We start from the raw sequence: 17,855 nt of genomic DNA, 5'->3' as shown, positions 1-17,855 counted from the left end.
CTGAAACGCTGGCGGTGTTCAGTGCAGCACCTCTGGGGTGCGGAGAGGAGAGGTTGCTTGGAGATGCTGAACGCATTTCTGAGCCACACTGCGCTCGACGTCCTCACGGACCTGCTGCAGAAGACAGTGAGAGCGAATACGCTGTGACCTAATGCGGTGACTCAGAACACAAATGAAAACCATTCTCTAATATACCTCCTTCTCTAACATTTAGTCTTTTTTTTTTCAGAAAAGATCCAAGTCCCAGAGTTTGATTTGTTGCTTAGAGCATTTTTACAGCTGCATTGTGACAAAGCGCCGGAGGAATATGTTTTACAGAGGGAATGGAAAAAACAAAAAAAAAAACTAATCAGTAAAAGAATTTAATCATCACTTGAGAAATTGTGACTTGAGATAGTGCAGGTGATGGAGCTGGTGAGGTAAGAGGGAAACAGTTGATTGGGTGGAAAGCAACAAAATTTCAAGGCACAGTGCAAGTCTTTAATAGACACTGGGCCCAGTGATACTCTGGACAAACATAATAGAAGTTTGTCTTCACATAAAAGCTTTTTAATGGAGTCCTTTCCATAGACATGGTGAGAGACCATCTGTAATAACGGATTTATTAGGTTTAATAAAAACTCGGTATAGTCATTCCAGGGCACAAAGTAAGGCTCAAGAGATCTGTAGGGCTTGGTTTGAAAGCTAGCTGTGTAAAATCAGCCATTTATCTAAACCAGCTAAGCATCGTGCAGTTTAAAGGTGGAGCAGCTTTCAGACAGCTTTAAATCCTAGCACAAATTAGTATTGATTATAGAGAGCAGTACAGCCTTACAACAAGAGAAGCTCTTCTTTTAATGGTCTTGGCTGGTCATAAATTTTCCCCTGGTTTGAGCCACATTCCGGTCAAACTAAAGAATTCAAGTTTGTTTCTACTCAGAATGAAACAAAATTTCACTTACACTTTGCAAAAATGTATTTAGTGGTGACCCCTCCAACACAGACACACGCATCCCCCCAAATCCAGGGCAAAAGGGTCACTACTGTGAAATGATGACTTAAGAATAAGGTCAATAAGGTAGAGTTAACTGAAGATACAGACAAAGGTTTTGGAAGGCTAGCAGTCTCAGACATTGTTTTTGCAGTCTGGGTTGTGCTATGCTTTGTTATTATATCTGAGCCTTCAGACAACTGGATATGTCATCTTACAAAATAGAAGGACACCATCCTGTCCAAGTGGGTTCTTCCTATTTCCTAAAACACAGTCCCAGTCCGTTTTGTTGATAGGCTAATTTGGTAGATGCATGCCGTGACTGAGGGACGGAAGGGTGCAGTGGGTTTCATCAGCTCTATTTAGAGTTGGTAGGGGGCCAAAGACGAGTCACTTATCACTAACGCAGCTCATCAGCCAGCCAACCACATCACAGCATTCCACACCGTGCTGCTGGAGCAAGCCTATATCATCCTTCTATATAAAGATCCTTAATCAGTGATGTAAATAAGGAAGCAGGCGCAGTAACCTGTAGCCAATCAGTTACTCTGAGTTTTATCCTTAGCCTTGTTGCAAACCCTGGGAGAAGTAACGAGGGCCTATATCCAGTTTCCACTGCCTGAGAAAATCATAAACATAAACCTTCCACAGTGGAACTGTTAGCCCTGTTTTTCAGCCAGTTTCTCACCTCAGTGGTCAGATCATTGGTTTCTTGGCAGGCTGTTACCGAGAGACAAGGGTGAGGGCCCACAGGTCACAGAACCCTTTCCCAGTCCTCTCTGAAAGCCCATTGGCTGCATGCTGAAAGGTTCTGTTCAGGAACAGAAACTTATAAGGAACCGGAATATAAAGGTTACAGACATTATTCTATGTCTTTAATCTGCTTTTCTCTCACACCACCCTCTCCTGAGGATGGTATACACACCATTTGCTTTCCGGCTCTTTTTGTCTTCAGATTTTGCCTTGCTAAGGCAGTGCAAAAGAGTGGCAGTGTTCAGAACTAATTATGTGTGTGGTGTATTCAGAACAACAGGGAAAGACATTCTTGCTTTCCCTTCGTCTCAGTTCACAGAAAGCATCCGCCCAGACTGAGCAGAGAAGAAGTGTCTGAAATGCAGGTGCGTGTGTGTGTGTGTGTGTGTGTGTGTGTGTGTGTGTGTGTGGTGAGGGCGGTATATCTGAGACACAGGTTTCCTCCCACAGTCATGGAGCCTCAGACACCCTGGTCTGTCTCTCTGCTGGGCAGCAGTGTGGCATGGTGCTGAAGGAACAGGTTGCTGGGTCTGCTATGTACCCTTCATCTTAATCACTGTATAACTGTTTTACTGCACTACAGTGGTAACCATCCAGCTGTATAAATATACTGTATAAATGTGTAAAATATAAGCTGTGTAATTTACCCCAAATGAAAGCATTGGCTAAGCAAACAGATAATGTCACATAATGAGTATAATATAACACTTCTATTCTATTCACATCCACACTGGAAGGGCAGGAGTGAGAGTGAATCAGAACGGCCTTGCTGTTAATGAACCAGTAGACAGTAAAGATGTGGCACAGAGAGAGAGAGAGAGAGGAAGAGAGAGAGCTGGAGCGTGTGTTTAATGAAGTGATGAAATACATTGTCAGATTGGGCTTTCTCACCGGTTAATTATAAAACGCCTCTGCCAGGTAATTAGCGACACTGTCCGTGGTTCTGAACTCAATTAATCATTTCTGCGACTGTGTATATCCTGCTTCATCCGGACGCTCGTTGCCTGGTGCGATTAAACAGCCGTTGCTGAAGATTAGCCATCTCATGTCGTCCCGGGACACCTACTGTTATTCAATTCTATCAAGTGATTTGGTTGTTTTGCAGTCATACCTAATGAGATTGACTCAGGGTAGGACTCCGGTTTTGAGGAGAAATTAGGAGTGTTTCCCCTCAGTTTGCCAAAACAGCCATTGTCCTCTGCCTGAACTCCAGTCATTATCATTGTTAAACACACCCCGGTATTCAATGCTATCAGTGCCTGGTATAAATACTTCTTTTATTGTTTGTCTCAAAAATAATGTCTGTGTGAAAGTTCACATTCTGGTGCCCCTATTTTAGGTGAGGATGAGGTCCAGAAATGGCATGGTGCAGAGCTCGGCCAATGGGCAGCTCGGAGTCCCTCAGCCAACCAATGGCATCAACGAGGAAGAGGAAGGGAACATCCAAGGTTCTAAGAAGAGGAAGATGAAACCTCAACAGGAGAAAGATGGGGAGAATGTGGTGTGTGGGACATTGGAAAACCCCCAGAAAAACTCAGGGAAAAGCAGCCAAAAAATGGGATTGATGGATCTTTCCAAAGAGGACCTTCTCCACCTTCTGGGAGTTATGGAGGGAGAGGTTCAGGTACGAGTTTAAAAATAGATTTTATTACATCAAAGTTTGTTAGGGTTTTCTCGGTTTACCCATAAAGTATCCAATAATTTAGTCCTTGCTTTAGCAGCTAAGAGAAAGTACAAATGAATAATGAATCAATAGTAATTATCAATGCATTAATTCAATGCAGTAATTATCAATGCATTAATTATCAATGCATTAATTGGTTAAAAATGCTGCTATTGGTGGCCATCCACAAAGTAATACTCCATGGCCTGTCCTGACTGCTAAAGGTTAAAGGTGCACACTAGTTTTAGTCCTGTCCAGAGTACCTGCAAAAATGTTCTTTGCTTTGCTTAGTCAGTTCCCTAGCTGACATACCATTCCAGCATGCTCTGGAAGGCTTGTAGGCCCTGGTGGGTCCTTTCCTCACCTTCCCAGTGGCCATTAGCCCCTGCTCCATCCCCAGCATCCATTAGCCCCTGCTTCATTCCAGGAGGCCGTTAGCCACTGTTCTTCCGCACACAACCATTAGCCACGGCTCCTTCCCCAGTAGCTGTTAGCCTCTATTCCTTTCCCAGTGGCCTTTAGCCACTGTCCCTCCCGATGCAACCGTTAGCCGTTGTGACTTTCCCAGTAACCACTAGCCCCTGCCTCACCCCCATCAGCCGTTAGCCTGTGCACCACCCCCAGTACTCGCTAGCCCCTGTTATTTTCTCAATAACCGTTAGCCGCTGCTCCTTTACCAGTAAGCGTTAGCACCGGCTCCTTCCCATACAGCCATTAGCCACTCTTACTGCCCCAGTACTTGTTAGCTTGTTTTCCCAGCAGCTGTTAGCCCCCTGCTCTTTTCCCAGTACTCGTTAGCGCCCGTTCCTTTCCCAGCAGCGGTTAGCGGCCGCACCTTCCCACACAGGCTGTGTGCTGCTTCCTGAGCTGGGGTCTGCGCGGAAACAGGATGCAATGTGCACCGAGCGCTAAGCCTGCTAATCGTTTTCTAATGGAGTTTCCCTTTCTCATAAATCGCTCTCCAGAGATGAATACTGCTGCCATCTATAATCCTCATTCTCACACTGTTTCTCCCTCATTCTCTTTCTCTTTGTTGCTCTTTCTATCTCTGTCTAATTTTGTCTCTGTTGCTCTTTCCTGCTCTCTCTACCTATGTATGTATCAACAGAGGCTGAAATATGCCCATTTCGTACAAAGGCTGTTCACCTCACATAAAACCTGATTGTTCAACATCTCCAACATCATTGACTCTTAGACTTATTAGAGCCTACAATACTGCTGCTCTAAGTCTAATTAGTCTGTGGTAGCAGTAAATATTCCCTCCACTGAGTGGCAGCGTTAGCCTTTGGTACAGTAACATAATATTCATTTTACCTCGTCAGAAATAGAATGCTAATTACAATGGTTCTTCGTGAGATGCACAGTGTGCCAAAGACCACTGTTTCTCGGAGTGTCATTTTTACTGATGTTTTCCATTCCTTGCAATCAAGCAGGAATTGAGGAGTGCAGACTGCGTTTTCTGAGGGACGGTCTTTGTGAGGGGTATGGCCCCATCTAGTGGTACAATTTGTCATAGCCGACAAGACGTTCCGTCGACTGAATGAGCAGATTCAATCCACCACATAAAACAGAGCTGAAATAAATATCTTTCCTGATTGGTTTTTTTTTAGTTTGTTTCAGAGGGAAAGCATAAACCAGTACATTTGTTGATGCTGTAATTGTATAAAATTTCAATGTTTGGCCTGAACATCAAGGATAAGGCATTAAACCAAGGCTAAATGAAGGCTAAATCATGGCTGTTCCTCATCTCCATAGGCACGGGAGGATGTCATCCACATTCTGGAGTCTGGGCAGGCCCGGCCCGAGGTTCTGGAGGCCCACTACGGATCAGCTGTCCCGTTCAAAGCTCTGCAGGCCCTGCACCGGGACAGCCTCCTCAGCAAGTCCAAGGCCAGCATGGACGACGTGTACCAGACGCCCATGGCAGAGGTGAGACATCCGTGCGCTTACAGCTCTACACCTTTGACCCAGCCCAACCGAGGGCAGGTCCCGGAACAGGGTCAGTTGATGTTAGCTGTCACGCCGCTCTGTGATGGTCAGTGACAGACGGTTTCAGAGGCTTGGTTCTGAGGCATCTCTCTCTCTCTCTCCCTCCCCCTCTCTCTCTCGCTCCGGCCTCAGCTGGACCGGCTGGAGGAGAAGCACCGCGAGGCGTACCGCCGCATGCTGGAGCAGCTGCTGCTGGCGGAGAAGAGTCACCGCGGCACGGTGCACGAACTCGACAGCGAGAAGCGCAAGCACGTGGAGTACATGAACAAGAGCGACGACTTCACCGACCTGCTGGAGCAGGAGAGGGAGAGGTGAGTGACGGGGACATGGCGGTGGGGAAGTGTCTGACCACACCCATAATGGAGGGTGTGGAGGCATCTGGTCACACCCACACAGTGGGTGAGGAAGCATCTTGCCCCACCCACACGGGGCAGTGAAGCATTTGGCCACACCCAAACAGGGGGTAGGTAACGTCAGGGAGTGGGGAAGCATCTGGCCACACCACACAGGGGGGTGGAGGATCATCTGGCCACACCACACAGGGGGGTGGAGGATCATCTGGCCACACCCACACTGGGGGTGGAGAATCATCTGGCCACACCCACACACAGGGGTGGAGAATCATCTGGCCACACCCACACATGGTGGAGATTCAGGAGCAGGAGAGGGAGAGGAGGGTGGAACTGTCTCATTATGTCCTACTCAAGGGAGACACAGAGGGGAGGGAAGGAGGAGAGAGAGAGGTGAGAAGAGAGGAGCAGAGGGGGGTACAGAGAGCAGGGGAGAAGAGAGGAGGGGAGGTCAAACCTCCTCACTGCGTACAGCTCAGGGTGACAGAGCAGTGGAGAGCGCAGGTCATAATCACAGCTTGGAGCTGATGGCAATCTTGCTGGTATTCACCAAAGTGCCATCATATGACCAGGCATTGCTTATTTTTCACTTCCTCTTGGGAAACTCTCACTCATATAAAGCCCCTAAAGCTCCCTGACATTACAAGGTGACTTAGGAAGCATTGGAGAGGACGGGGCCAGCGTGATCTCGTATAAACTCGCAGTGGGCTCGTGCCGCGGGGGCCGTCTCTGCGGCTGTGGTTCTGAGGGACCCACGCGGGGGGGGGGGGGGGGGCACATGAGAAAGGGCTCTGGGGGGAGCTTCAAAGGGGACTGACGCAATGTGCGAGACGCCGAGCGAGAGAAACCCTCAAAGGGCTTAGCTGGACCCTCGGGGGCCCTGCGGGGCTCGGGAGAGCAGGGTTAATTACACATCAAATGGAGTGATGAATAGAGTCAGGGAATAGAACACAACACACTGGGTACCGCACTTCCAATACGGCAACCACTGTTCACAGTGCTGTTACTGGTCATAGGTTTATATCCCTTCATTAACTGACCTAACCTGAATTACTTCACTAAATGTCCAATTATGAAAGAGGCTGTTAATATAGGCAACAGCTGTATAAACAGTAAAAGTGTTAGAGGTGTGAGGTACACAGGAAAAGCTGAAGTCAGCAACCCTTACGCTAATCTCCTACAGGAAAGGCTAGTTCACCATATGATCCTGTCATAAATAAGTCAAATCCTACTGCAAACTGTCCTGGGGGATGCTTTTGAAACAGTACTTTAAAGAGAGGTTGGGTTGGTAAGCTTAACTGCCACAAACTCTAAATATCCTTTAGGATATTACATTCCATTACATTGTTGTCATTTAGTGGATGCTCTTATCCATAGAAATTTACATAGGTAACAGTTTTTTACATGTTACCTATTTATATAGATGGATATTTACTGAGATGATTGTGGGTTTAGTACATTGCCCAAGCATGCAACAACAGTGCCCCAGCAGAGAATCTAACCAGCAACCTTACCACCTTACCACTACAATACACTGCTGCCACTATGCTGCACTTTAACAGTCAACCATAAGCACGCCTTCACTCTGTAAAACTATGTGGTCTTCTAACGGTCAATTCTGCTTTTGTGCTGGAGCACTGACTTCATAACAATTCGTCATCCCTGTGAGGGACCATTAAACAACCCAGAGATCCTGCTCGCTGTGCATCAGGGAGACCAACAGGCCAGGACAGCACTGGGCGGCAAAGAGGGCTGACATCACCCAGTTGTGTCAGATAAGGCCCTGACAGCAGGTGATGGCTATCAGAGCCCACCTCCGAAAAGACATAGAGAAGCATTGACCATCCAGATGTAGGTACGATATACACACTGCCACGCAAAGATAAATCCCTGTCGGGTGTAAATGCTTCACAAGGCAGAGGCCTTACCCCTCACCTATAACACAAATATTTTGGAGTGTTATGACAGCACAGGGCACGCTCATTTAACAGGTTTAAAGGGTGCTGTTGTGGCCTCCTGCCAATTTAAACAAGAGTCTGTTCTACCGTTTATGTCAGCCATGCACAGAATGTGTAGAATATTGAAAACAGGCCAAGAAAACAATACCTTAGTATCCTGGTCAATTCCTCTGCCATGCACTGAAAAAAATGTGTTCTATAACAGCTGACTTGTCACATCTCTGGACTCTAATTTAATAATCAATGTCTAATATTGATATATAATTAAAGAACTTAAAAGAATTAGATTATTCTTATACATTGACCAGTTTGGCAGACCATGGGCTGAAGAAATCAATTTGACAGCCTCAGGTTTTGAACTTAAAGTATTTGTGTGTTTTGGTCAATTTTACCAAAGCATACAGAACACAGTAAGTAATAATAACCTGTACATTCAAAGACCAATGCATTTGATCTTCTGTGTATGTGAGGGTACTTGCCTGCATGTCTGTCTGCATGCATGTATGTTTTTATGATCACATCGGTCAGGAAACAGGGCAGCGCTCACATGAACTCTGGTTGGCTTCTGTTGTAGTTAAACGGTTGTCGGTCACGCTAACAGCACGCTTTACACTCTCTGGGCATCCCCTCAGTAGCTCTTCGGCTGCGGACACGCTCCGTTTGCCGGTGCTGAGAGACGGTGTGCCGGTGCTGTCCCCAGGACCACGCTGCCCGCATGGTTACCGCCACGGCAGGGTGCAAACACAGCTGCACTTCACGTGCCATAAAACTTCAAACGCTGCGCTGCAGACGACCCTGAGAGCTAGCCCTCCTACCCCATCCCCTCACCTCTTTTTACTGCTGCACAGAGGACAGGTGGCTGGGGGAATCATTGTTTGCTTTGGGGGAGTGGGGGGGGGGACCCTTACCTAATCGTCATTTAGAACAATGGCCTTGCAAAGTTCTGATCCACATGCCAGCGCAATGCTCAGTGAGGTTTCACAGGCTGTTGAACCTGCAGAGGGGATGACAGCCCGTGTCTAATTAGCTCTTGAGCAAGGCATTCTGGGTAAACGCTGAGAAAGGACAATAAGTTGAACAACAAATGTGAATTCAGTTTATGCCCCAACAATTCAGGTTTAGTAAGCATTCCATTAACAGGAAAATACTGCAAGCTGGTGTCTTGCAGAGACTTTGCTGAACAACGTTGCACTCACCTTTGTGAACACAGAATTTGTTAATCAACATTGACAAAAGGCTGATGGTTTAATAATTAAAAAAAACCCTAATGTCAGGATGGTAAACCTGAGAGGCATGAAGATTGATTTAACTATACTGCCTAAGTTATCCAATAGCGATTCAACTCTGGATGTTAAATGTATTTTAAACACTCACAAAGTGCATTTCCGTCTGTAGCACGTCTGTAGCAAGACATTTTTCATCAACCCTTTATACAACTGTATTAAGGAAATCAGGCTTGGTTATTGGGCAGGTAGGAGTGTGCCCTCGCTCTGTGGTGCACAGACCTCTAGAGTGGCCCACCTCACCCGGCCTCGCCCGCCCTCGCCCTGCACTGGGCGGGTGTGTGATCGGGGCTTTCAGCACACTGTGATTACGCATTCCTCCCCAGTGCAATCACCCAGCGCTTCACTGCTGGTGATGTCATCAACAACCCTGATCACCTTCTGAATGGGGGGGTTGGCCTGGTGATCGCAGAGGAACACCCAGACAATAAGGCTCCTGTTTTCGCATTTTTTTTTTTTTTTGTCAGCGGTTGTGATCGGAAGCCATCTTTCCATCTCCTGTCCCTGACTCCTTTCCTGGTAACATGCCTTCTTCTGGAATGAAGTAAGAAGAAGACACGGTGTCTACTGAGACATGAACTGAGGGGTATCTGTTCACAAGGCTTTATTTCACGGTTAGTCTGTCAATGGGGTGGCTAACTACGGTCTAAATGAGGACACAAGCCTTACCTGACAAAGAAAAGCAGAGATTTCTATTAAAAAACACAGGCTGCCATTTTCAGTTATAAACCAGTTTTACATACACACCATCCTGGAGTTACAATGGGCTTTAAAGAGGGTAGTCAGTGCTGGGAGCCTGAAAGATGCATTGCACTTGTCCTGTCATTTTAGCAACACTGTGAGAATGTTACATTAACGTTAAATGGGAATCTGATATCCCTCGTGTACACAGTCTGCCGCTGGAAGCCTGTACTTTTTTCCCCCTATGATCCAGAGATCCAGGTTGTACAAAGGTCATGCTCTGCTGAGAGCTGGCTCTCTCCATTCGAAACAGCCTTTCTTATGAGGTGAGAATTATATTACAGGTTCCCATCCTTGCTTGCTGTAAAGACTAGGGGAACAGTACAGTATAGGACATGGTATAGAAAATCATATAGGGGAAGTATATAAATATTGAGGGTCATATAGTAAAGTTACCCTGTGTTCAACTTAGGTCTGTGATAGAGCATGCAATATATGGCCTGAACCTGGAGTGAATGTGCATTAGCTATCAGCAGCCTGGACATTATCCTGATAAATAGCATCTGCTCCTACAGCTGGTCTCAAGGACAGGCTGTTTTAAGTTCAGGGTTTCCTTCAGAGAAGTTCCCCTCAGCCTGTCAGTGAAAAAAAAAAGAGTGGAGAGATAGCAAGTGAGGCCTGGCGCTGCTTGAAGTCCCTCCTCCTCAGTGTACAAACTTGAGCTGAACAACCCCATGACCATATATGGGAGGGGGATGACATCATCAGCCGGTGGTCCAGAGCTGTTTTCCACAATGTTCACCTTTCATTGTCCTGATGACACGGTTGGAATGTGATGGCTAATTCCCCGTGGAGTGGGGGCCCTCCGCGACCCTGCTGAAGCCTCCACAGCACAGCTCCTGCACTGCACAAAACACACTTAGGCATGGACATACCTGCAGTGCATCCGGACTAGTGGGTAAGTTTGCATGATGGTTAAAAAGTTATTTGGCCTTTAGGGAGAACGTGGTCCAGCTGCTAGTAGCATACATATGTATGCGTCTCTGTCTCAATTTGCAGCATAGCCAAACTCTTGTAATATAAAAGGAGCAAAAAAACAAAGCTTGTTACTTGGATTAGGTAAACTCGAGAGGATATTGGGTTCTTTGTATGCTGGGAGCTTGTTGCAGACTCTTTATGGACAGTGACACAGACACTGGCAAGGCAGAGGAAGACTGCTGGAAAGGGTTTGCTCCCTCACTCATTTTGCGTGTGTATGCGTTTTTCTTTTGGTCACGATTCCAAAGGCAGAGAGGGAGGGAAAGTCAGTGGGAGTCTGTTTCTGCTGCTCGAGCGGCGTGCTCGTTCCAGCGCAAGAGGCACGGTTACCTCAGTCTGAGAAAATCACACAAGGGTCCAACCTCCGATCTGACCTCTCCTTTGTTCCTCCTCTAATCATTCCTCTTTCATTCATTCTGCTTCCTTGCACCATCTCCAAATTTCCCGGGTCACTGACACCCCCGGGGCTCCAGGGTTAAGGCCCTGATTTTGCGTCTGGCTAGATTCCTCTGGCAACTTTAAAGACATGTAGTGCAAGAAGTAATGATGCTGGCAGACACCCTGCACATCTGAGAACTTTTAAAAACAGTGAGACCAAAGAGTGTATATAATTTGAAGACATTATTCAACTAAATGTGTTCTACAGATCATATTAAAAACAGGCTTCAAATGCTTTTTCTGTCAATAACACATCACAGAAATAATAGCTGTTAATGTGGATGACTGCTCAAAGAAAAAAAACACTTGCTGTCTTGGCAAATGTCTCCTCATCCACAACCAAATAATGTATTTAATTTGAATCCAATAACAAATAATAAATAATAGCTCTGTATGTATAAAATAATTTGATCATGTAACATTCTCACAATATGTGTGCATCTTAATCCAGTCATGCTACTGTAACAGGAGTGATGGTGGTTTACATTTGATATTTGACCCTGTACTCTCTGAGTAAAGTTAGCTTTGGAAAAAAATCTCTTTATCGACCTACAGAGGAAACATAACTCCTATTCATGCTACGTTCATAATATATGCTTCTGCATTGTTCACAAGAAAAATATTTTGTTGTGTTTCAAGTCAAATGGCTAGTGAATCTGAGCTGTGATCAAGAATACATCTAGAGACAATGTTCAAGAAATGTGGGAAATATTAGCTGAATGAGTGGATACTGATGTAATGACTTGGCCAGGGACCTGGAGCCAAGCAGTTTGTACACTTCCAAATCCCATGCTCGATGGATATACTGAATGTGAAATAAATGAGCAAATATTCTCAAAAAGAACTGACATCTGTGAAAATGCATGGTGCTGCCAGAGAGGCCATAGCTTATGACCAAGGCTGACAGGACATATTTTACACATATCTAGATTGTATGGGCAATGATCAAGCAGTGTTATGGAAAGAAATAGGCAAATATGCTCCCTGAGCATATCCAGGGAGCAGTGACAATCAGCTTTCTCATATACACAAGAAGAAACAGGAAGCAAGACTAAAGCAAGAGGCTTTCAGCCATTGAACTCCCTTGCATCTACTACTTAAACATGCAGGCATACCTTTACACAATCACAGGGCAGATAGCCATACAACACATAAACATTCTACAGATATTCATATCTGAAAAAATGTGAAAAACATTTTTAAAAAAATACATTAGAGTTTCTGTTTAAGGGTTTGTTGTAAACAAAATGCAACGGAATGGTGTAGCACAAGACATTTTTGTGACATGTTCTTTCTCTAACATCAAACACATTCTTTATGCTTATCATCTTTTAATTTTGTTTCAGATTATGTTATTAGATATATAATGTGTCTGAATATTGTGCTAACAAAGTCATCTCCAACTGTAGCCTGGGAGCCTTGTGTCAGGTGCACAACTTGTGGTAGGGTTTGAATGGTGTTGTGCTCACACTTACTGGTCTGGGAATGTTGTTAGCCTGGTCTGACACTGTTACTCATTCAGCTTGAATGGATACACTTCTCTTCTTTTGTGTTGGAAGTCACTAAGGGTAGGATTATCTCCTTTATGAATTTAATGTAATGTAGTGCAATGTAACCTAACTCGACTCGTCATTCTCCTTTCCCTGCCAGATTAAAGAGGCTGCTGGAGCAGGAGAAAGCGTTCCAGGCTAAGAAGGACAAGGAGCACAGCAAACGGCTGGAGAAAGTGAGACAGGAGCTGGTCAAGCTCAAGTCCTTCGCCCTGATGCTGGTGGAGGAACGGCAGCTCCACATCGAGCAGATCCACCAGGAGAGCCAGAAGGTCCAGGACTTCAGCCAGAAGCTGCAGGAGAAGGAGCGAGGCCTGGCGGCAGCCGGCGGCAAGGCCAAGGAGGACGAGAAGAAGATCCTGAAGCTGGAGGTGGAGCTGGAGCAGAAGGCCACCAGGTTCACCAGGGACCATGAGGAGATGACCGCCAAGCTGGCCCAGCAGGAGTCCCAGGGCCGGCAGCTACGGCTGAAGCTGGCCAGCCTGACGCGCAGAATTGAGGAGCTGGAGGAGAGCAACCAGAACCTACAGCGGTCCGAGGAGGAGCTGCAGGAGCTGAGGGACAAGATCAGCAATGGGGAGTGCAGCAACTCCAGCCTGATGGCTGAGCTGGAGACTCTGCGCAAGAGAGTCTTAGAGATGGAGGGCAAAGACGAGGAGATCACCAAGACGGAGTCCCAGTGCAAGGAGCTGAGGAAGAAGCTGCAGAACGAGGAGAACCACAGCAAAGAGCTGAAGCTGGAGGTGGAGAAGCTTCAGAGGAGGATGGTGGACCTGGAGAAGCTGGAGGGGGCTTTCAACATGAGCAAAGCCGAGTGCGTGCAGCTCCACGCCAGCTTAGACAGTGAGAAGGGTCTGACGAAGGACCTTACCAGTGAGCTGGAGATGGTTAAGAGTCGAGTGAAAGACCTTGAGTCTTCAGAGTCAAGACTCGAAAAAGTTGAGATGAGCCTAAAGGATGACCTGACAAAGCTGAAGTCATTCACAGTGATACTGGTGGATGAAAGGAAGAACATGGCCGAGAGGATCAAGCAGGAGGAAAAGAAGAGTGACGACTTGAACACGATGTTTAAGACCGAGCAGGGAAAAGTCATGGAGGTCACTGAGAAGCTGATTGAGGAGAGCAAGAAGCTTCTCAAACTGAAATCAGAGATGGAGGGCAAAGTGACCACCCTCACAAAAGAGAAAGACAAACTGAAGACTAAACTGGCAAGTGAGGAGGAAAAGTGTAGGGACCTGAGGTCAGAGGTCAGCCTGATGAAGACGAGAATGGAGAGACTGGAGGCGGCTGAGCGGGAAAACGCCAAGAACAAGAGAGAGCTGGGAAGGCTTTCAGAAGAGGACAGCAAGGTTCAGGAGCTGACGAAGGAAATCGACAGGCTGAGGAGTCGCCTCCAGCAGCTGGAAGTAGTGGAAGGAGATCTGATGAAGACGGAGGACGAGTACGACCTGCTGGAGAAGAAGTTTAGGACCGAGCAGGAAAAGGCCAACGCCCTTTCTCTGCAGCTGGAGGAGATGAGGAGTCAGATTGCGCGAAACAAGGCCATCGAAAAAGGAGAGGCGGTGAGCCAGGAGGCCGAGCTGAGGCAGAGGTGCAAGCTGGAGGAGGCCAAAACCCGCGACCTGCAGGCCGATGTTCAGGCCCTCAAGGAAAAGATCCACGAGCTGATGAACAAGGAGGACCAGCTCTCCCAGCTGCAGGTGGACTACTCAGTGCTGCAGCAGAGGTTCATCGAGGAGGAGAACAAGAAGAAAACCATGAGCCAGGAGGTGCTGAACCTCACCAAAGAGCTGGAGGTGGCCAAGCGCTACAGCCGTGCCCTGCGGCCCAGCATGAACGGCAGAAGGATCGTGGACATCCCCCTGACGTCCACCGGCGTACAGACAGACGCGGTGGCCAGCGAGATTATTGAAGAGGACACACCCGCTGTGTTCATCAGGAAGTCAGTCCTGGAGGAGAATCACATTATGAGCAACCTGCGGCAGAAAGGCCTAAAGAAGCCGGCGATCCTCGACCGCTACCCTCCCGCCACCAACGAGCTGACTATGAGGAAATCCTGGATCCCCTGGATGAGGAAGAAGGAAACAGTAACCCAAAATGGCCCAGAGAAGACGACCCTGGTGAGCGGCGACACCCCACGCTCACCCACCGAGCTGACTGTGTCGCAAAAGCAAGGGCAGCCCCTGCATATTCGGGTGACCCCCGACCACGAGAACAGCACCGCCACCCTGGAGATAAGCAGCCCCCGGGCGGAGGACTTCTTCTCTAGCACCGCCATCATTCCCAATCTGGGCCTGCAGAAGCCGAGGATCACCATCATTCCCAAACCCACCACCGTTCCGCCAAAGAGCACGGCCGGAGAGGGCACTGCGGGACCGGAGCGGGCCAAGTCCCCCGTCACCATCACCACCATCTCCAGGGCCAAGTCGCCGGAAAGGAGCAGCACGTCCCTCTCCGAGAGGCCTGTGTCACCCGTCTCCATCATAACGGTCAACACTGCCCCGGCATCCAGCGTGACCGGCTCACTGGAGCCTAAGGAGATGACCATGGGCCGGGCAGTGTTCAGGGTCACCCCGGAGAAGCAGACGGTGCCCACGCCCAGAAAATACAACTCCAATGCCAACATTATCACCACCACTGAGGATAACAAGATCCACATCCACCTGGGGCCTCAGGTCAGGCGGTCCGCTGATAGCGGCAGCAGCCCCTCTATTATGGTGAGGCCCATCGCCGTGACCACGGAGAGCAAGGAGACCTCCACCGGCACTGTGCTCCGCTCCCCTCGCCATTCCACCACACCCGGCAAGACCACACCCGGCAAGGTGACGAGCAGCATCACCATCACGCCCATCACCTCCGCTCCTTCCAGACCCACTCAGTCTGTGGTGAGTAATTACAGCACATATCTGCAAAGGCTTTAGCTATGTAAGAGAAGCCAATCAAAGACTGAGACCTTCCACTCAAATATGGACTTTATGAAAGATAGAGATATGATTCCTGTTCAAATAATATAATATAATGTAATATACTGAAAGTATTTTTCATGGTAGACATAATATTTTTATTTACCAGTAATTAAAAGTCTACATGTATTCTTTATCACTTTCAACTGTGGTCTTTGTGCACCAGTGACTCTGTTCTAGAAAATAATACAATAATAACTGTAAATCTTCTATATTTCAGTTGCTTCTGAAATGTTTCAAAATGATATCAGGGGGTGTCTGCTCCCTAGATAGCTCACTTTCCAGGTACAGACTGAATGCCGTCCCTCTTTAATGGCCTGTACTAACCATGGAATGAACTGACATGCATACCTAGCCTGAGACAGGCTACCCTAGCCTTGTATTAAGGTATGCTGACACCAACCAACCACCCATCAGTAGTCAACTGACACAATCTTCCCTTTAACCCTTTTAAAATGGGTCTGTAGAAGCAGTATTGAAAGGGGTTGGGTGTCTGACTAGATGTGGGTTAACCTGCATACCACCAAACCTGCTAATGAATATCACACATACCAAAACATCCCCTCCCTGGGGTTTGTTATTGGTGGAGACGATCACGTTGCTTGACATGCAGAACCATGCAATTTATGGTTCTAACTCTCCTTGCATTGTACAGCATATTTTATGATTTCATAAGAGGGGACAAAAACAAACATAGTTATACATATATCTGTTATATGCACATATTATATTTATAAATATATTTCCAGAGACTCCTTTAATCCAGAGGTTATTGAAATTTCGGAATGAACATACAGCCGTGAATGAATTGAAATGTACAACAATTACAATTATGTGATTTTCATCTTGATCAAAATACCGGATAACCAACCCCGCTGTCTGTTATTCCAAGCATTCCAACTGTTTATGTGCTCAAGGTAGAGTAACCTGTGATTTGGAAAGGCCTATAAAAGACAAGTCTGCATCTCTGTGGAATTGGAGATAGCCACCCTGGGTGTGATCTCCACTGTGCTCCATGCTCTTGGCTTAGGTTTCGTACGAAGCAATATGTTCTTCATCAGCATGAGCAGTTGTGTCTGGAATTGTCTCTGGCTCTTTTTAAACCTGTGTCCCCTGTGTGCCTCCCCTCCCAGCCCGGCCAGGACGTGCAGTCATCTCGGACAACGCCCACACGCATCCCTATGTCAAAAGGTATGAAGACCGGGAAGGCGGTCATGGGAGCTCTGGGCATCTCCACGGCAACGAGGCTAGAGTCGCGGGCCGAGAGCCAGTCTATGAAAATCGAGCTGAAGAAGTCTGCGATCAGCAGCTCCACCCCTCTAGGGGGAGGGAAGGGCTGAGGGTGGGGGGGTTGTCACGGAAACACCCCTGCACCCAGGCAGCCAGCAGCCAACACGTCCTAACTCCACAGCCCTGCATGAGCAATAGAACGACAGAGGCCGTATCTGGCAGAGGACCTTCCCATTCTCCTCGCGGCTACCTAGAGGCAGGAAATTGAACAGCACCAGGCAGTAGGCCCCTGACGCTACTAACTGTTTTCAAATATGTAATTATTATCATATTATACATAAATATATTTTCAAAAGAGCTCTTTATATATGTATGAATGCAGTTTTTATGGCTTTGTGTTCATTTTTCAGCATGCTTCTGTTTGAGTGAAAGCCGTTGTTTGAATTTTCAGCTGAGCCACATGGTTACTGCCCCCTTGTTTGTGTTAGTCATGGTCTCACACTGGGGTTTTTTTTCCTCTTTCCCGCATCACACTACACATGATTCAGTACACTGAGGACGTCAGTATTTCAGATGGAGGTTTCCAGAACAATGGAATCAGTTTGGAGGCAACAGAGTCTGGAGGGCAAGAGCTGCAAAGGGTCCACTGCATTTAGTTAGTGCTGGCGTGCCGGACAGATTAGTTCCCATCCACCTCACAGAACTGCATTGCCATTATGTGCATTTGGCAACCGCCAATCTGGTACAGGTCGAGCCAGTATACGTGTTACACAGAATGGACTGCTCAATCCCCAGTACTGACACAAAGAAGCACTTTGACACTCCAAGTATTACAAAAGTGTAATTCTGTACACCTCATGGTACTGAATCAGCAAACCTCCACAAACACAGAATAAAGTTTGTTTATTTTCTGATGTGTTTTTTTTTTATTATTCCTGTTGATGGTCTGTAAGGTGTGACAGTTTACAGCATGTTCAGTACGCCAAACA

The 17,855-nt window shown here is 47.1% G+C and overlaps 1 protein-coding gene across 2 annotated transcripts in view; it reads left to right on the top strand.

The window, feature by feature from the left end:
* Nucleotides 1–17,741, top strand: part of LOC118792621 (filamin-A-interacting protein 1-like) — a 30,313-nt gene extending 12,572 nt beyond the window's left edge. Inside the window, exons 2-7 of one of the 2 annotated variants that reach the window (XM_036550508.1) lie at nt 3,063–3,347; nt 5,142–5,315; nt 5,508–5,686; nt 12,774–15,558; nt 15,857–15,921; nt 16,770–16,899. In XM_036550508.1, the coding sequence (XP_036406401.1) occupies nt 3,069–3,347; nt 5,142–5,315; nt 5,508–5,686; nt 12,774–15,558; nt 15,857–15,921; nt 16,770–16,833 (3,546 nt within the window). In that variant the 5' untranslated portion in view covers nt 3,063–3,068 and the 3' untranslated portion in view covers nt 16,834–16,899. Of the gene's footprint in view, nt 1–3,062; nt 3,348–5,141; nt 5,316–5,507; nt 5,687–12,773; nt 15,559–15,856; nt 15,922–16,769 lie in introns of both variants that reach the window. The other variant, XM_036550507.1, reaches the window with a different exon arrangement.
* The last annotated feature ends 114 nt before the right edge of the window (nt 17,742–17,855 follow it).

This window comes from Megalops cyprinoides, chromosome 17 (genome assembly GCF_013368585.1).
Source record: "Megalops cyprinoides isolate fMegCyp1 chromosome 17, fMegCyp1.pri, whole genome shotgun sequence".
Taxonomy (NCBI): domain Eukaryota; kingdom Metazoa; phylum Chordata; class Actinopteri; order Elopiformes; family Megalopidae; genus Megalops; species Megalops cyprinoides.
This window is presented reverse-complemented; position numbering and strand designations above follow the sequence as displayed.